The 20,493-nt window shown below is 36.7% G+C and overlaps 2 protein-coding genes across 7 annotated transcripts in view; one reads left to right on the top strand and one right to left on the bottom strand.

Moving 5' to 3' along the window:
* The first annotated feature begins 125 nt into the window (after positions 1–125).
* Positions 126–18,712, top strand: LOC113055946 (CDP-diacylglycerol--glycerol-3-phosphate 3-phosphatidyltransferase, mitochondrial-like). Of its 2 annotated transcripts, none has more exons than XM_026222337.1 (11): positions 126–279; positions 2,340–2,541; positions 3,182–3,259; positions 3,790–3,886; positions 6,038–6,227; positions 6,485–6,663; positions 9,495–9,910; positions 11,474–11,549; positions 14,289–14,437; positions 14,801–14,965; positions 17,897–18,712. In XM_026222337.1, the coding sequence occupies exons 1-10, from the start codon at positions 164–166 to the stop codon at positions 14,918–14,920; spliced, it is 1,623 nt and encodes a 540-aa protein (XP_026078122.1). In that variant the 5' UTR covers positions 126–163; the 3' UTR covers positions 14,921–14,965; positions 17,897–18,712. The 2 variants fall into 2 exon arrangements, with proteins under 2 accessions (XP_026078122.1, XP_026078123.1); XM_026222338.1 differs by lacking the exon at positions 17,897–18,712 and adding an exon at positions 15,989–17,889.
* A 775-nt stretch (positions 18,713–19,487) lies between these two features.
* LOC113055947 (cytohesin-1-like) overlaps positions 19,488–20,493 on the bottom strand; it is a 56,825-nt gene continuing 55,819 nt past the window's right edge. For all 5 annotated transcript variants that reach the window (XM_026222342.1, XM_026222340.1, XM_026222339.1 and 2 more), the window contains one exon: positions 19,488–20,276. In XM_026222342.1, coding sequence (XP_026078127.1) covers positions 20,198–20,276 — 79 coding nt within the window. In that variant the 3' untranslated portion in view covers positions 19,488–20,197. The remainder of the gene's footprint in view (positions 20,277–20,493) is intronic.

The following is a 20,493-nucleotide window of genomic DNA, read 5'->3' as shown; positions in this document are numbered from 1 at the left end:
CAGCAAAGGCACAATAATGCCTGGTCAGTGCTGCAGTATGGGATTAGAATCCCATAATGCAGGCCCTCTCTCAGTAGAGATGTTTACGCCATTGCAAGCGTCACGCGCCGACAGCAGCGTGTGTGTTTAAATAAAGCTTTCACACTCAAAGTGCAGTGAAAACATGGCGGCGCCCATGACTTGGAAAAGAATTGTGTTCTCTGCGTATACTCCTGCTTTCTCTTGGGTTTTTACGAGGGTGACAGATCGCTTTTTCAGGACACATGAGCGGAGGAGAGGGTAAATGATACTAGACGTTTGCATTACATAATGACAGTCGATATAATAATATTAAAGTCAAGCGTGTTTGGCTAATGTTAGCTTGTGGTTGTGTAAAGGAGAGTTCATAGATTCATGTGTGAAGTTACAGTTGTTGAAGTGAGCTTGAGAATATGAGCCGTAAACATTAGACCACTAAGATGGCTGCTGTTTTTTCTCTACTAATGTTCGTGAGCTTAATTACATTATGTAAACATTATGTCCTCTTTCTTAAATATAAATTTCACTCTAAAATGCTACGAAAGGTGACTCATTGACATATTCGTTTGTGGTCAACATACACAATTTACGTAATACATGTTTTGGAACAGGATGAGAATGATTAAATGATAATAATGTTGAAGGCATAACCTTTGTTTTGAGTTATCTAACGCTTTAATGAGCTGCTAAAATGGTTATTGGGATAATAAATCAACTTAATAACTTCAGCTAAATAAGCGAGAGTGCAGGCAGAAGATCAGATATGGTCTGTCATCAGACTCACTTGCTTTTATTAAAACGATGTTATCTGATCCAGGCATGTCTGATCTGATAGCTCAGCTGTAGTACACCAAATTTATGGACATTTGTTCATGTTAACCAGCAGATGCTGCTTTTATTTATTTATTTACCGGTATATGGAAAATGAAGCCCAAGTTGGCCTTTTAGTATATTCTTGTGAAACTGCTGTTATCAGATGTGCATTGCAATGAATAAGGTTAATTCAAGAAGACTTAAAAGCACTGGTTTACAAAGCAGACATTCACTGCTTGCATTCTTCTGAAAAAGTGGCTTTAATCAAATCAGTTTTCAGTGGGATATAAGTAAAGGCCTGCTCCTAAATTTTCTTCACTTGTTTAGGCAGATGCGACATCTGTAATAGGCTTTGAAATGTGGATCTAGTTTTTTAAGGCAGAGTTGATGCATCAGAGAGACGCAGATAGCTAACTTGTATAGATTCGTAAACTCACCCCTGATTGACCTTCAGATTGTTTTAAGCTCGGTCTCCGCAAGGTCATGGCGCTGTCTGAGGCGCCTCTTTTCATTTTGTTTTCTCAGGAGTTATGTGAGATCTGCTGGAGTGTGCGGTGAGACTCCGGGTTCTGTGAGGAAAAGCACCGTCTGGGTTGTAGAGAACTCGGTGTGACCTTGGTGTTTGGCAGTCGATCTGAGTGAAGGGCTGAAGTTTGAGACTTCATGCTGTGTCATGCAGACCATATTACTGCCTTTGTCTTCTGAACCTTGTTGCATTTGGAGCTGGACTTAGGACCCTGTTCTGAGTAGTTGGGAATTACATTTTGAGAAGTTGTTGGTTAAATTTTAGTTTTTCTGAATCAAAACAACTATCAAATCTTCAGGTCTGTGTTGCACAGTCAATCATCTCTCCAGCATTTGTTTTAGGAATAATTTTTTGTGCTATTAAAAAGTTGAATAGTATTACTTTGAGTTATTATTACAGTTTCATGCGCTGTTCTGAAAGAGGCGACAAACCAAGATGTAAAAATGATTGTGTTGATGATTTTCCAAAGAACAAAGCAAAAAGTACAAAAAATTAAGTATTTAGTTTTTAATCAGTAAATATAGCTGAAAAGTTTTTTTAAACAAAGTAGTACATTCAGAACATGATAAACTGTCCTTTTCAATAAACTGAAAATATAAATGAATACATGTTGAATAAATTACTTTTTGAAATGTATTCAAATATGACAGTCATTTTAAATTGTAACTATTTCACAATATTACTGATTTTACAGTATTTTTGATCAAATAAATGCAGCTTCCGTGAGCACTAGAGTCTTCTTTCAGAGATATTAAAAATCTAAATGACAACAATACACAATAGTGTACACTGTGTATTATATTGTTTGAAAGCCAACAGGAAATAAAAACCAAGCATCAGTTCAGTATCTGTTCAGCCACCAGAATTGACAGTATTTACTAATACTGTAAACGTGTGCAGTGGAAGGGGTTTGCCAGGCTCGGATTCTGATTAAAGGTTTTCTCCGCCCCTCACTTCTCTCTTACTTCCTGTCATCCTGCAGGTCCACTGTGCTGCTCTTGGCCCCTCTCCTGGCAGAGGCGGACTCAGCCCCCCTGGCCTCCTCCAGACCTCCAGGCTTCACTGGTGCCGAGGGCCTCCATTCTCGGTTCCAGTGGATTGCTAATTATGTACCTGCTTTCAGGGTCCCTGGGGGCCGCATACGCATCCTCCACTCACCTGATGAGTTTTATCAGACTATGAAGGTATGCTTGAGTGTGTGTGTGTGTGTGTGTGTGCGCGCTTGTGTGTATTTACTGGGTGTAAGCCAAGTAATTGCAACTTCAGAGAGCTGTATTGCCAGTAAATATGACTATAAGGTTGTAAAAATGAAATCTCTGAAATCTTATTACAAACAGATATTATCTCACTCCATTTAGTACCTTTCTATTTATAGTCAAATTTATATCATGTCATTGTAAAATATATTATGCTGGGTGATATTTCCGAGAAGGTGATGTTTTATTGAATAAAACCAAACTACTATTATAAACATCATAATTTATGGTATTATTTTTATGAGTTTTTTTATTTTTTATTTTTTATCCAAGTAGATACTTAATAGGTTTAATTTGTAATATTGTAAAAATAATAATATTTTTATATGTATTTTTTATAAATTAGCTTTGAAAATAGCTTTGAATTTAGATATGACTCAAAAAATTAATAAAGTGTAGGATTAAAAAAAAACAATTTCAGAAGACTTGTCTAGTTGTTTATGTAAAGATTATTTTTTTTTTTGGTCTTAAATCTCTTATTATCACTTTGTTCTGCCATAATATATCTTGTTAAAAAAGCTTTACTCATTGTTTCTCATTCAGTTTGTTGTTCTTTCTGTTTGCCCAGGCTCGTATCAAGACAGCCAAGAGTCGTGTGGTAATGGCCTCGCTGTATTTGGGCACAGGACCACTAGAGCAAGACCTCGTATGTAACCTTTCTGCACACATTTCCGGTCACTGACCAGTAAATAAATCTTATCCTAAGAAGGAAAAGGCTGTTTTTGTGCAGTTAACTGTGGCCTGATTAAGAATTTTACATAAGAGGAAGTTGCTCAGGGAAGTTTAGCATAGGTCATTTTCTATTTTTATTGCTGTAAGATTAATACTATCAGGAATAAACAGTAGATCATGTCACAACCGAAGTCAAATCCACAAACCTATTCTGAAAAATGACCTCAGCAGAATTACATTTTATCAACAGAATTTGATCTGGTGGTTTTTGCTAAATCTCAATCTAAAAGTTGAATGTAATCACCATCTCCGTGTGCACTAAACTGCATTTCCTTGTTCACATGCAAAACCAGCCAGACAAGCCATAAGGTTCTTGTAGCAGAAGTAGAAAAAAAATTAAAAATAGTACGAACCCATGTTAACCCTAGTTTAAGGATGAAAACTTGTCAGTCTAATGTGGATAATAAGAAGCTGCTTTCAGTGACTTTCTGATTTCTTCTGAAGGTTGATTGCATGGAAGAGGCGTTAGAACGCTCACAGGAAGATCATGTACCTGATCTCAAAGTGTCTGTTTTGCTGGATTATACCAGAGGCTCAAGAGGTCTGTTTCTCTGTCTTTTACTCATTTCAAACGTATCCAACCCAAATCCTTAGAGCTGTTGTAGTCTGAATGGGAAAACATAGGATTGTGATCCAATTATCATAATCATATAATAATATAATCATTATCGCATCGTTTAGTGGTTTTCACTCAATCACTCATTTATGGTCACAAGTGAATGAATGGGGAAAGGGAAACAGGCAAACCGTATGCATGATTGTGTGAAATAGTGATGCATCCCATGAGTTATAAAGTCGTTACTATATGTATCAGATATTGACTACACCAAACATGTGGATCTGATTTCATGAATTGAAATCAGTCCCAAAGATCAGATTTCAAAACCAGATCAGATTTTGTACTGTGTGAACAAAGCCTTGCATTCTAACTTATTCATTAACCTCCCTCTGTATTGTTCTTCTGTGTCTTTATGAAATACATTCTGCGCATTCTGATCTGATCGATCACTTTTCTGAGAAACCATCAGAAGGAAATAATGCCTACAGGAAAGCCCCTGCCAGTGATCATTTCCCTTTGTCAACACTGACTAACGTAGTTTCATGGCGTACGCCATGTCTATTCTGATATAACTGCCTGGGTGTAATTTTGGATGATATCCAGTTTTCGTAATTGTAGGCTTGAGTTCAGAACTCCTCGAACCATCCGCCCCCCCCTTATCTTATATCTTGCAAACTACTTTACAGGAACTGTTAGTCATTCGATTGACTGCTTTTAATATGCTGTACAACTCACAAAATGATGTCGTAAGAATTCATAATCTAATATTTCATGGTAACTGAGGCATCATATTGCAGCATAGAGCTTAATTTTAGTGGTTCAGATTCTGTTTGATCTTCTGAATACGACTCTCATTGTGAGAGGATTATGAGAGGGTGTTCACAAAGAGAGAGTTTTTTTTTTTTTTTTTTTTTTTTTTTTTTAAATGTGTTGGCAATTTCTAGTGTGAACAACTGTTGGCAATCCATACAATATCGTTTTCTATGCAAATGAGCAGTGACGTGATGTGATGCCTACGGTATGAGTGCACCGAGGGGTCAAGGTTTGTTTAGTTAGCAGTGTCCCATTCTCAAAGCATCTTTCTCCATTGACATCCATTACAATAGCTGTATATTCTTTTAAAAAAAAATGGTCATAACATAAACACCTATTTGAGGTCAGTATGTTTTTATTATTATTTTTATAATTATTATATTTTTTAGCCTTTTATGCTGTAAAAATGCAATGGAAAAAATAATATTTGTAAAATACTATTATCATTTAAAAATATATATTTTTATTATAATTTTACATTTTTATTTTTATTCTTGTGACGGCAAAGCTAAATGTTCAACAGCTTACTCTTCAGTATCACGTGATCCTTCAGAAATCATCCTGATATGTCTATTTGCTGCTCATGAAGCATTTCTTATTATTACCATCAATGTTAAAAACAGTTGTGCTGCTTAATATTATTGAGGAATCCATGATTGTTTTAGGATTCGGTGTTTATTTTGAGGATTCTTTTGATAATCATTTGAAATATTTATAATATCTTTTCCATCTTTTTTCATCATTTTCATGCACCCTTTCTGAATAAATGTATTAACACACACACACACACACAGACACACACACATATATATATATATATATATATATATATATATATATATATATATATATATATATATATATATATATATATATATATATATATATATATATATATATATATATATTAAAAAGGTGAAGAGTATTTTTTATGTCTGTTTACTTTGGTATCAAAGCTATATCTTGCTATTGTTTTATCATGACAACTCTCGGAAGATGAACGAATCAGCGTGTGCCAAGTAATTTAATGCTGTGAATGTCATCAGTTTGTGTAAACGACCCATAAACATGTGCCATCTAGGGTTTCATGACAGAACGGGTTATTTACAAGAGAAGGACTTGGAACTGGCTATAAATTTAATTTGTTTTACAGTTGTTTTACAGCTTTCCTTCAATACGGAAAACGCAAAACTAAAGAGACTTTATACTACATAATAACTTGGTGTGAATGTCCAATTGGTGTATCTAACGCTTACTTCAATGTATGCACTGATTCATTGCATGCTTCTCATTTCCTCGTCTGTTATTTTTCATTTGAAGGTAAGCACAATTCGCGCACAATGTTACTGCCGCTGCTCCAGCGTTTTCCTGAGCAAATGAGAGTGTCCCTGTACCACACACCTGACCTGCGAGGACTGCTGCGTCTTCTGGTTCCCGAACGCTTCAATGAAACCATCGGAGTGCAGCACATCAAGGCATACCTTTTCGACAACAGTCTCATTATTAGTGGGTGTGTACAACTGCATATGTCACAGCAAAATTGGATATGACATGTTCATACACATATGTTATGGCTGGGTAACTAAAATATGCTTTCGATGTGAATACCAACATTTCTATCAGACCAAATATTCCCATAGCTATTGCTTTTCATGGTTCTAGGTTTGTTTTTAGAGCATATGGAGCTCATGCAAGCAGCCTCTGATCAGCGGAGGAGGTGAATATTTGTTCGCCCACTCGACTGTGATATGATCTCATCTCACACAGGGCCAATCTGAGCGACTCCTACTTCACCAATCGTCAGGATCGTTATGTACTTCTTGAGGACTGCGAGGAAGTGGCTGATTTCTTTGCTGAACTCGTGGGGGCCGTGGGCGACGTGTCACTGCAGCTCCAACCTGACGACAGTGTGAATATGAAGGAGGGAAAGGTGCATCCCTACAAAGGCAAGTGGTTTTACAAGAGAGGGGCCTGTTTAAACAGAAGCTACTTCCTTAAATCTATAATGTCAGATAAGACAATGAGGGGGGATTTCCTCATAACGTTCCATTTTTTTAAATGCTGGCTACATTAATTCAACATCTAAAAAAAAATTATTATGTAAGGTAAATGCCCAAACACATTCACAAAACTGCAGAGGATGCAGCTAACTACCATAATCTAAGAAAGCTACCATAACTTGAGATTATATATATATATATATATATAATATAATATATATTATATTATATTTTTTATATATTTTTGTTATATATATTTTATGTATTTTTATATATATATAGACAAACAGGAAACTAAAATGTATTGAAGATATACATTTTTAGTCATCTTGTCACTATGATTATTCTGTATGTACGTATTACAACAACAACAACAAAAGGTTGTGGCCTTGCTGACTGGATTTGGATGGATTGAATATCTATTATTTATTAAGAGCATCCTTGTTTAGGTGCAGCTAAACGGTCTAAGTGCAAGTGATCAAACAACTTCAGCTTTTTTTTTGCAACGAAAGTAGTCCCGATAAGAGAAACGAGTGACACTTGTGGTTTCCGCCCACTCTGACATACATGAATCCGAGGTAATGATGGTAAGTCACTCATTTCCTTGTAATACCAGCATCGTGATAACAGATTGAGTAACAGGAAGCTCTGAGCCTGCTCGCTAGCCTCAGGTCTCTGTGAGGCTGAGCTTCAGCCGTAAGTCGGTGTGTCTTACGTTCCCCAGGCTCAGCGATGAACACGAAACGAGTGAATGAGTGATGATGCTCATTCATCTTTGGTCCATATCCATAACCCAGCATCGTTCAATGACATAATCGTGGTGGTGGAGCGGGGCCACAGTTTGTCACAGATCCCAGAAATAGTGCAATGATGTCACCTTGCTGGTGGTAAGTGATCTGTGCTGGGAGGGTAGGAAAGGAGAGATGCAGGAGGATGATGGGTTCGGGAAGGAGCTATTTGGACCTCTATACATTCCGTCAAGACAATGAGGTCAACGGGAAATGATGGACTGATAGCCAACAGCGAGAATAGTGATGCATGACGGTAAAAGGAGGAAAATATCAGAATGAAAAGCACATGCATTTGAATCAGGGTGAGATTTCTTTATGCAACTCATCAGCGACAGTATATGTGCAAAGCAAAAGCATCACCTTCCAGTAAGAGTTACTAGAGCGCTGGTCCATTGAGCAGCTTTATCCGCTGAGTCGGCAGTTCGGACCTGCCCCTGTATCTCCAGTAATTGAATCCCACTGTCTGTCGGTAAGAGCCAGTGAACTTCGTGGCCCTGTTAACTGGATGTGTTTGGACCTCTGAGGCTTGGGGTGGCTGGCTTTGCGTCTGTGGGGAAAGCCCCTATCCTGCTTCAAAGTGCCGTATATTTGTTCTCCGCCGGCCACACATATTTGGGGAGGCTTTCACTTTTTTCTTGCTCTCTGCATTTAACAAACAGAATATTCTGTGCGGCCTTGCTGCACATTTTCTGTCTTAACCAAATAAGCACAGACACCATGGAGCAGCAGGCTTCTGCCATACATTACCAACATGCAGTGTTCTGCCCTGAAGCTAATTCATTATTTACAGATTATCTCTCTTGCTATGACTCACCGTGGCACATTATGTCTAGCAGAGGCGCCAGGGTTTGACAGAGCGCCTTTCCAGACGGTCAGCAGTTATTGACCCGTGTCTCTGAGGTTTTGATCATGCATTTGCAGGATCTCACATGAGCAAATACCTGATAGAATGGATTGATAGAACGGAATGGTCGTTTTGCTTGCATACCCGTTCAAATAAGTGTGAACGTAAGCACCCTGTTAAGATCAGTTTCTTAGAATCATTCTGTTTATCATTACTCTCAGGTATTTCAACTTGACTGACACGTTTCAAAGCACCTTTTCAAAACCTAACGAGTTATGCTGCTATGCTAACTGAACTAGAACTTCTTAAGTTACTTATTTAAAAAAAAATGTATAAGCTAATACAGTAGTATTTACACAGTTCAAAAGTTTTGGGGTCAGTTTTTGTTTTTGTTTTTTTAGGAAAAAATGAATACGCATTAAGTTAGAAGTGACAGTAAAAAACATTTGTAGTCACAAAAATGTACATTTCAAATAAAGGCTGTACTTTTGAACATTTTGCTCATCAAATCAAAAAATCCTGAAAAAATGTCTCACAGTTATCATTGATAATTGTTAATGATAATGATAAAAAGTTATACTGAGGACTGGAGTGATGATGCTGAACATTCAGCTCTGCCACCACAGGGATGAACTACATTTTTTAAATATATATTGAAATCTATATATATTTTTTAATCATAGTACTGTTTCACACTATTACTGTTTTAACTGAATTTTGGATCAAATAAATTCAGTCTTGGTGAACATTGGAGACTTTTTTCCAAATACATTAAAATCTACCCAAACCTTTTAACTAGCAAAAATATACTGTAATACACACAAATGTCAGATAAAATAGTAAAATTTAACTTTATCAATTTATTTATCAATATTTCTCAGCAGTAAAGGAAATATGGTTATAATCATCATTTAACATTTTGTACGTTTTGCTTTTTTTTTTCTCACCACTAATGGGATTATCTTCTCTATAAAAGACACAAGTCATGTGGCAAAACGTAGTTTTTATTTTAGAATTTTTTTTTTTTTAAATGCTGCCTATGTTTGCAGCTGACTAGGTTAATTGGAACACAGCCCAGATGTATCCAAAATGTTTCAACAGAGTTGATGTTATCAGATGTGGTCTGTCTTGTGTTCTAACAGGTAGCAGAGCAGAGTTTTCTGCATCGGCACAGAGCCGGATCATGGAGGTGGTGAACACGGCCCGTGTCCAGCAGAGCATGCAGGAGGCAGAATGCTCGGACGTCCTAGACTCGGACAGAACGGAGCCAAATGACACTTGGATCTTTCCACTCGTCCAAATGAAGCCTCTAGGCATTCACCTGGATGAACAAGTAACCCAACGACTGCTCATAGAGGCAGGTGGAGACTCAGTCGTCTACCTGACATCGGGTTACTTCAACCTGACACGCACCTACATGCAGCTGGTGCTGGGTGCAGCAGCAGACTACCGTATCCTCATGGCTTCCCCAGAGGTTAATGGCTTTTTTGGAGCCAAAGGTGTAGCAGGAGCAATTCCTGAGGCCTACGTTCACCTCGCCCGACAGTTTTACAATAAGGTGTGCATTGTTTTTTTCAGTTTTGCACAGGGCTGGGCAGCATGATGTGTAAAATACCTGTACTGACAGACGAACACTTCAGTGTATAGCTTTGTTATTTATAAAAGGAGCTATTTAGTTTTGTCAAGTCATGCCGCCCACATCTAGTGTGGACAAGATGTAACTAGGTTTTTTTTTTACGGTTGCCAGGCACCATTACAATTTGGTGCATTAGCCTATAATTCCTCTGATTTGTGAACTTACTGTTGCATATAGTATATTGGCTTCCAAAAATATTTATGTATTACCGTTTTACATATTTTGTTTTTATTATGTTGTTTTTGTACCCATGCCAAATTTCTCATTAATTTGCGTCCAAAAAAGTATTTAATTCTGTATTATTAAATTCAGACAAGTGCATTTATTGTGACATACAGTAGACTTTAAAAGTTTATAATGTTTTTGAAAGCTGCATTTATTTGATCAAAAATACAGTTAAACAATAGTATAGTGAAATAGTCTGCCCTGTGTTTAGTTTAGTGAAGGTTTGTTTGACTTGAAGTCTTAGTCTAGATTTAGTTAAACTTTTTTTGTCACATTTAGTCATGCCGCGTAATGTAAAAGAAAATGGTGCCATTCTCAATATTAACTGCAAATTATATTACCGTATTTTCCGGACTATAAGTCACACTTTTTTTCATAGTTTGGCTGGTCCTGCGACTTATAGTCAGGTGCGTCTTATCAAAATTATTTTGACATGAACGAAAAGAAAACATTACCGTCTACAGCCACAAGAGGGCGCTCTATGATACTCAGTGCTCCTGTAGTCTACACTGAGCAGCATAGAGCGCCCTCTCTTGGCTGTAAACGGTAATGTTTTCTCTTGGTTCTAAATAAATGTGATTTATAGTCTAGTGCGACTTATTAAAACAGCAACAACAAAAATACTTTGTAATGTGGCACAGAGGTTGTCCAAGTGCATTTATTCAACATCCTCAATCACAAAAAAAACAATCCATGTTTGGATTTAATAGAGTTTGTCAAGGTTTGATGAAAAATTCAGTCGCAGTAAAGTGCGCAAATGAGCATCTAAAGAAAAACAGATTGGCTGTGTTACTCTTTCATTTGAGCAGAACATCTCATTGGAGATGGCTAAACTCCAACTTACATGTTTGTTGATGTTTCCAGCTCATCAGAACTTTTCCATAATTTAAGAGAAAGCGTGTGTGAATGGTTGCCATGTTGTGAAATTAAAGTAAAAAACATGGAAGAAAATGTCCTTTTAAGAGAAAAGCTCTGAGAGGAGGATTTTAACACTTGACATCTCAATCCCCAAGTCTGAAAACTTTTGGAGGGCCATATTTATTCTCCTTTTTTGTTGTTGAAGAATCTATAGAGAAATTTTACTTAAAACTATATTTTAGTCTTGTCTTTTTGTTGCTTGTTCTGCAGATGGTGCTGCATCTACATATGCAATGGGTTGGAGTGTTGCTTTTGTGCTGTCTTTTAACCTTAATGGTTTTTTAAATGTTCATCGTTCTATTGTTAGTTTTTCTTAAACGCTCATCATCCTGTCCGTTTCAGGTGTATCAGCTGGGTCAGCAGAGTCGTGTCCACTTGCATGAATACCATCGCCCCAACTGGACATTTCATGCTAAAGGTAAGTGTTTTTCATCTGCACTGTTGTTGTTGTTGTTGTTGTTTTTTTTTTAAGCCCTGAAGTGGATCAGCCCAGTTCCCAAAAATTGGGTGTAACAGGAAAGCTCATAATTTAATGCGTGGAGCAGGTTTCCCAGCACCTCTGATTGAATATCCTCAGAGCTCTTCCTGGACCGCTTCAGGACACAGAGGCTGCCAGACACATATGATGTTTTCTCTGTAAACCAGGGGTATGCTTTGGCCACTTTTTTCTGGCTGTTGTTGAATGTTTAGTTTGGTTTAAAAATGCATGAATTCATAATAAATTTGATTTGGTTGTCCACATGGCATTAACTGAGTATCCCCATACACTTTAAAAGCCCCCGACCTGAAGGGACAGAATAAAATAGTGACGTCTGGAGAAAAATAGAAGCTTGACAAACCTAAGCCTCGTCAGTGGAATTCAATTTCAGGCTCCTGTTGAGAAGTCTGGCTTATTAGATAAAGCCTTGTCATGCCGTCATTTCTTGTAAACAGTGGAGCTGATGTGGGAACAGACAGGGTGCAGAGGTCCCCGCAGCTGAGCTAGAACGAGAATCAATGAACATTAGCTGCCGTTCTGATGCTGGCCTTCAACCTACACAAGGTCCACGCACCACCTTAGGAAAGAGACAGTGAGGTGGACTCGATTAAGCCTTTTTCACTAAGTGTCATGCTGTAACTATAACTTTCTCTCAACAGAAAGTGTGTTTTTTCCATTGGCAGCCATTCAAAATTGGCAGCAAGTAGGTTGTTTACTTCCAGTGGAGTCCGTTGAGCTGAATGTCCAAATGTCTCAACTTCATATGTATACAGTATGTACTGTGTGTGTGTGTGTGTGTTTTTATATATATATATATATATATATATATATATGTATATATATATGTATGTATATGTTATGCTGTTTGAAAATCTCTTTGTATCCCGATGGCTATCACTAAGTCAAGTGGTCTAACTGTTTTTATATGTATTTCTAAAAGTGTAGGAGCATAAAATTTTTATCTAGTCATATGCGTTGGTTCAAGGGCTATCATACCTCTCTGGCAACGTATGTATGTAACCCCAATGCCACTTTTTGCTCCAACATAATGCATCATCAGTGCATTCCATTATGCCACTACAGACCGAGCGAGAATGGAAGGTGTTATTATTGTAATATTATGTGCTTTGTACTGTAATGTTTTCTCAATGTCGATTGAGACATGAGGTAATCTGACAGTGTTGCAGTCGACCCTCCACCAATGCCGACTCTCGTCGTGTTGCTGGTTAGCCTCTGGTCTGCCTGTGCGCATGTTTAAGTAATTTGGAGGAGACATGACTTTGGAGAGTGATTTGCAGGGAGGGTGGGATCGTATGCTTTCAAAGCTAGCTTGCTATTGCTAGAGTAAAAATTATGCTTGATGCTATTGCTTAAGTAAAAATCCATTTTAGCATCCTTAAAGTGAAAGAGCAATGGAAATGCTAACAGATAATATTGATGAAAAAAACAATGCTTCCACAAATGTCAAAGGTCAGGAGGCTGAAGAATGTCCATTCCAAGTACATTTTTGCAAAACAACTAGATCGGACCGATTGCACTCCCTTTCAAAATAATTATTTTAAAAAGTCTTTTACTGGCTGCTCACCAAGGCTGCATTTAATTTGAATTAAAAACTGTCATTTTATTAAATATCTTATTTTATAATTATATATTAAATATTCTATTTTATAATAATTATATATTATTAAATAGTACTATTGAAAATAAAAATTTGACCTATTTTGTATTTTTTTAATAATTCTTCAAAAAAAATACATTTTGTGGGCGGACAATAAATGTCCCATATGTAGAATTTTAAAATGTATTTTTATTTTTCATTTTTAGACAACTTAACTTCTACTTTAAAATAATAATTATTAAATCCAAATATAAAGTCTAGAAAATACTGAGATACCGTATATCGCAATTAAACCAATAAATAAATATACTGAGGTGATTTGTATTAGTTTTTTTTTTGCCTTGTCATCTAGCCCTGATTAAAGTATTAAAAAACATATTCACCCTAAACCATTGAATGCTAATGTATGATTAACAAAGTGGTTTATAATAGAATTGCCCAATGTCACAATGTGACAATGAAAAAACTGTTTATTTAATTGTTTGCTTGTGTTCTTTTGAAATAGAATTAAGTTGAATCTAATTAAGCATAAAGGCATTTATAATAGTGTATAAGGGCTAATTGCTAGATTTGTGTGCATAAGGAAGTGCTTGGGATTAATTTTGAGGGTATTCCTGGCAGTTGTCTTACCTGATATTCAGCTTTCGTCAAGAAGAATACCTCAGGTCAGGGTGCTTATGTCTGGCAAGGTTTTGAAGTGACAAGTAATTCCTGCTACCTATTAATAGAACATATGTTTGGTTTGTGTACATAATTTGATTGACACTTTGTTTTTATTTTCTTCCTCTAGTGTGTAGTCGTGCATTGTTGATTGTGAAAAGGAAATATGTTTTCTGTTGTAAAGACTCCACATCTTCTAAAGTCGTGTGACCAGGAAACAGATAATGGCACTATCAGCCGCTTTGAGGCATCTGCGTATTTGTGAATGTGAAGCCTTCCAGATTATTTTTAGAGTCAAAGTAAACAACTTTCCAGTAATGTGAAGCATTGTATAGAGCACTTGTCATCGTTCCTGGTCTGAAGAATGAGATTTCAGGTCATTTTTTTCCACTTTTTCACAGGCCTGTGGTACTATGTGGAAGGAAGAGACCTCCCCTGCCTCACTCTCATTGGCTCCCCAAATTTCGGCTATCGCTCCGTGCACAGAGATCTGGAGGCTCAGATTGCTATAGTAACAGAGAACGAGGAACTCCAGATGCAACTGCAACAGGTTGGACTTCCTCTTCACAAATGCTTCCTAAAGCAGCTCATCATGTAACCCAGAAATCTTGAGTTGTTTTGTGTTTTAATAGCTGTTAGAACTATGATATTAATGGCTGGTCATGTTGTAAGGGCTTGTTCAGGAAACAGAGCTACTCTCAACACATTGTAACAAGTGATTAAAGCCAAATTAATTAATTTCGAGTGTCATCAGTTTTTCTATTCTGTGAAATATAAGATTATCCATAATCTTCACTTATTATCGGGTAATAAAAGATCAGTTAAAATCAGTTCTTTAGTAATCGTTATGAGAAGAGCGTAACAGTTGAGATGGCGAGATTTGAAGTGAAATCTTGTTTTCTGTCTTGTCCAGGAGCAGGAGATGTTGTACCAGAGCTCCACACAGGTGTCAGACTCCACGTTTAATCAGCCAGACCGCCACGTAAAGCTGTGGGTGCAACTGGTTACTCCACTCATCAAGAACTTCTTCTAAAGTTCAACAGGCCTGAGGTGACGCATATCTCACCGTCTATGACAGGTTGGTTGCTGACGTACCTTTTGAAGCACTTGTCAGGAGTACAGAAGATCAGGCACATTACAGTGTTCGTGGTAGTTTCAGACATGAGCAATTCCTCCTGGAAAATCCATCTTAAGATCCTAGCAGCGTTTTGGAATCTAGGAGCCAGTTATTAGCCGGGCAAAGCTGGTTATTATCCGAACCAGGGCTGGTTATTAGCTGGTCGATCAGCGAACTTGTTCCAAAACCATCTTGACCACCTAAAAGTCAACATGAACCTTATTTACAGTCGTAATACTTGTTCCTAGTCTTATTGAGAATGATTCATTGTGGGCTCCTATTCCAAAGAAAACATTTTCATCCTAATCTTTCATCAAGTGTTATGACTTGCACTTCCTCTTCCTTTTCCAGGGACGTCACTTGGGCTGAGAGGGCTGTTTTAGTGGTAACTCTTACAATAGACGCATTTGTTAAAGTTGACATGAAATGAACATTTTAACTTCTTTATCTCCTAAATGCATTTCATAGATCTTATTTTGAACAAGTTGTCCGTGCACATGTTAAAAAAAAACATTTCCTCCTGTAACATTTCTTCAAAATATAAATGGACCTATGGGTGAAAATGACAGAAGATTAAGTTAACACGAAGTATTGTTCATTGTTAGCTCATGTTAACTAATGATTGATGACAGTGTTTATGTAGTTAAGTTAACAAATAAAGCCTTTTAATCCCATCACTTCTCAGTGGATAAAATCATATAATCATATTGTCAATTTTGTTATATAACTGATATGAAATGGGTTACAAATGGCAATCCATGTTGACTTTAACCTCCTGTAACTAGTTGCACGCTGCAATCTTAAACTGGATTTTCCAGCAGGGATGGTTCGGTTGCATCGGGTATTCTGTGCATTTTATTATGTTGAAGCATAAATGAGCCATTGGCATTAAATGCTCTGAGGCTCCTAGCCTAAAGCAAACAAAAACAGCGTTCAGCATTTTCTTCCACTTCCAATCGAATGACTTGGCTCTCTTGCCCTCAGTAAAGTCAGACTTTCCCTGAAGATGGATGTACCAAACCCCAGCTTGCCAGACAGTGGGTTCTGAAGAATTCACAGTGTCACTCCAGTGGTTCCTTCAACCCAAATCCCCGTCACACAGCCCAGCTAGAGCTGGCATGGTCAGACCACAGCATGAATCTGACCGTTCCAGTGTTGTCAGACACAGACTGCTCGGCAGACTTCAGCTGCAGTGGCAGTGACCTCCACGAGTCTGTTACAGCTGCTCTTTCTGTCAGCTGGACCATTCCTCTCTTGCCTCCTTCTGATTACTAACATCTCACTTGCTAAATGTCAGGATTTCGGTTTTCGTTTAAGCTATTGGAATTAACAAAATGAAGTGGTTTGTACGTAAATATAAAAAAATCGAACTAAGCTGAATGATCTCTGCCTCTTTTCCTAACACAAAATCAGCCGAAAGTGTAGTGGAGTTGAAGTAGCTGCCATTCACAAAGTATTTTGATGATTTCAGCAATTCATATATAAAGTACAGTGGATGCCAAGACACTTGAAAATGTTTTTTTTTTTAAAGCGTTGTTCAATTAGACAACAAAATATCAAACCCAAGTGGCTTGTTTAAAAACAGTGTTAGAGTTTTTCTCAGGACTAGCTTGCTTTTCTCAGCCATTTTTTAAGTGACTTATATCTGACTGGTCTTAAGACCGTTAAAACAAAGACAGTAACTGTAATGATGGCTGTAAAGTGTTTATATTTATATGAGAATAGGGATGTCCACACCACAACTATAATGATAATGGGGAAAAAGTAGTTTTGAATTACTTTCAGAACTTTTTATTTTTTGACCGCCAATCAGAATCTGATTTTGCTTGAGCATTTAATGCAGCAGGCGACAAAACTTTATTGTCCATCGGTGTAGACACATTAAAGTGTGACTAGAGGGACCACTGTAGTATTCCTGGTCATGTTAAAATCCATTCTACAGAATTCTGGGGATATTATCTCAAAAGCAGTGCAGAACAGTGGAGGTATCTATACTTAAAAGAGTGTATTGTATTTGTCAATTTATCAAAATATTAAGGACTTCATGTAATAATGCCATAAAATAGCGAATTATTGCTTGTAGTGCTACGAGCAGGGTTGTCTGTAGTCAAGGAAAGTTTGTTGACAATAATTTCCTTTACTTAGTGCTTACTCTGCCCTCTAGTGATTTTTAAAATGCATTACGATAAAACCAGATTTTTTTATTATACATTTTTTTTTTTTTTTTTAATAGTGCTGTTTTTCAAGGTGTATTAAAACTTCGCTGAGTAACTTGCATTGTACCTGTGCTACTGGCATGAATGATATCTTAAACTGAGTAACTTATGAAAATTTTCTACATTATACATTTTTGCGATGTCCTTTTTTTAAATATAAATACTTTTATTCAGCAAAGGCACATTCATTTGGTCAGAAGTGACAGTCAAGGCATTTATAATGTTACTAAAGTTTTATATTTCAGATAATTTTTGTTCTTTTGAAATTTCTGTTCTTCAAAAAACAATTTCATGGTTTCCATAAATATTAAGCAGCACAACTGCTTTCAACGCTAATAATAATAATAATTAGAAGCCTATAAATCTGTTTATTTGAATGACTTCTGAAGAAAAACACTTAAGACTAGAATAATGTCTGAATTGCTATCAGAGGAATAAATTGAAACATATAATGGTTGGAAAAAAAAAGATGCAATGTTACGGTTATTACTGTATTTTCTGTCATATAAATGGACCATAAGTGACTTTCAAAAACTTTTTAAACAATCTTACGACCTAAACTGTTGACCAGTAGTGTATTTTGCTCAATGAGTTCTGTGTCGTTTATAAAAAATAATAATACATAGTATAAGATTAAAACCAGATCACATTAAGATTGCCTGTGTTTTCCCTGCAGATGTGGGACTCTGCGTGTGATGATAAAGATGACAGTCCCAGCGAGCTCCAGTGACGATGTTAGAAACCACTCTCTGCTGTTATATTCAATAACATTTCATTCTGCTGCTTACAACCTCACCGCTAGGAGAGAATACACCTGAAACCAGTATACAGGATTTGCTGCCAGTGTGATAGACATGTATTTGTAAGATCTTTGGCAGATAGGAAGGTTTGGCCATCAGTTTGATATGCAGTGCATTTATATGTATATATTTTAGTTAATTTAACTTTTTTTTGTTAACATTTCTATTGTGTTTTGTCTCTTTAATAAGATGCTGTTCAACAAAAACCCTTTCCATTTATACTTGTTCAAATCCTGATGCAAACCTTTCTTTACACAGTACAGCTGGGATGGATTCGAGCACCGCTGTATTTGAGTGTGCATGAGTAATGCAGTATTAGTTGAACATCAATTTCAGCTTTGCAAACTGTTGGTTTTGTAAGAAAAACCGCAGTACTACTCTTTTCCTAAGAATGTTTTGATTTTGGTGCCAGTGTGCATGGAGCAAGAGTGTTTGTTTATTTATAAAGTTCATTAATATATTGAGACCAGATTTTTTTTTTTTCTCTTGATTTGTATTTAATTGGATTTAAATGTCATGAACTACAGTGTTTGGACGAGAAGAGACTTAAATCGTCCCGTTTCCAACTCTTTCAGACAGAGATCTTAATCAGACTAGGCCTTAAAGCCATGTCATTTAACGCACAAGAACTTACAAAATTGCCAAAAAAGTGTCAGTGACTTTTAAAAATAAAAAGACAGCTTTAACAATCATAGTTGATTGAGTTATTTGATGTGAAATACAGATGTGTGACTTTTAGGTGTGTAACGGTCCAAATACGAATTCGTACCGGACTGTTTCGGTACGGTGCACGTGTGCAATGGCAACGAATGACCGAATGCAATATTTTGTGTGCGGAACACAGGTAGATTTTCGTGTTTCCACACGAAAATATAAAGTGGCGGAAGTCTCCGCGTTCAGCGCAAATCGCGCCCTGAAGTCTTTCTTTTACTGGCTATGCCTGAAGCTGACTCTAAAGTTTTCAAAAGGCATCACGCGAGTGTAAACATCACTACAAATGGAAAAAAACGATTGTAATTCAAACGCAGCTGCCGTCGGCATTTAAACAGACCTTTGCTCTTAATTCTGATCGGGCCAACGCTATAACAAAATCTGAGCAGGTCTAAAAAAATTTAAACTGTTGTTGCTGCAGTATTTTATTTCTTTTTTTTTTATTATATAACGTTAAATATTTTATTAGTGTTTTTAAAAAAAAGTGTCAACAAATTGTTACAAAAAATTTGGTCACATCCACTGTAAAACTTTTTCTTTTTTTTTGGTTGTTTTCAGTAAATTCTGATACACTCTTTCCAAGTTCATTAAGAAGCATTATTTAAAAGGTATTGGAAAAGGGGGTACCCTCCTTTACATAATTTTTTCCCCCCCAATTTGTAAAAGCGCAATAAGTTCGGTTTCATTTTAAACTAGATGACATGGGAATGGTGAAATGGTGAAGTTGGTTGGTAGAATAAAAACATAACAAAAATAAACTCTCCAGTTGGTAGTTTAATTTTTGATATAGTTCAATAAATGTGAACCAAACGTACTGAAATGTTTTTTGGATTTCACAGTCTTTCAAGGTCACCTCTGAGATCAGTGAATAATGTCCTGATATTTTAGATAAAACACTGTTTAAGCTAAATAAACAGTATCAAAATAAAACCTAGAATTCATTTCAAGAATCAGACAATCACTTAACTTCAGTTTTTAGGACAGTATCTGGAGTGCGACTGAAAGACAAACTTTGGCAAAATGGGAAAAATGTCAAGCCAACAACAACAAAACACATAAATATGACAGCAGATCAGAAACAAATAGAAAAACAAAGCTAGATAGTCTCAAACAAAACAAGGCCAAAACTCTCCCGGATACTTCCAGTTAATAGCAGTGTAAAAAATAGGTGCACAATTAGCATTTTCTACTTCTCGAAGCACAGAGAGGAACGGTCAAGTCTGCAGCAAGCTTACAGAAGCTCAATGAGATCCACATTCAGTCAGACCTGCTGATTTGAGATGAACTCAATGTTCATTCATGAGAATGAAACAAACAGAAATGTCAGACAACTTCTCAGACAGTCAGCTGCATGAAAACCTTTAAAACTTCAGGTCATTCCTGAGATAAAATTCGCTCTAGTCCAGCATTATGGTTTCCGTTTATCATTCGCCCCTTGTCCAGGTCCAAGCATCCTTTCAGCAGCCCTACTGTCTCTTCAGAGAGGAGGCTTTCTTCTTCCTGGCCCCAAGCATCTCATAGAAAGGGTCTCTGCTTATGGCAGCCCTGGAGACAATGACAGAGAGAGAAAATACTTTTTTTTTTATCTTACTTCAATAATAGACTCATATCTAGCCTGCTCAATATCGAGCTACCCAGAAGAGTTCCACCATTTACAGCTTTCTTATTACTTATCTTATAAACATCATATTATACTGATGCGAAATTAAAAAATTTAAACCTATAAGTCATTTTAAGTGTTTATTATATTATAAAATTGAAA

The sequence above is a fragment of the Carassius auratus genome, chromosome 37 (genome assembly GCF_003368295.1).
Source record: "Carassius auratus strain Wakin chromosome 37, ASM336829v1, whole genome shotgun sequence".
NCBI lineage: Eukaryota > Metazoa > Chordata > Actinopteri > Cypriniformes > Cyprinidae > Carassius > Carassius auratus.
The sequence above is the reverse complement of the archived record's forward strand: the minus strand, read 5'-3'. Positions and strand labels throughout refer to the sequence as shown.

Coding starts and splice junctions, on each gene's coding strand:
- LOC113055946 (XM_026222337.1), top strand. CDS start 164: ATGGCGGCGCCCATGACTTGGAAAAGAATTGTGTTCTCTGCGTATACT. Junction 6,664..9,494: donor AAAGGTGCATCCCTACAAAG/GCAAGTGGTTTT, acceptor GTGTTCTAACAG/GTAGCAGAGCAGAGTTTTCT. Junction 14,438..14,800: donor TCCAGATGCAACTGCAACAG/GTTGGACTTCCT, acceptor TGTCTTGTCCAG/GAGCAGGAGATGTTGTACCA.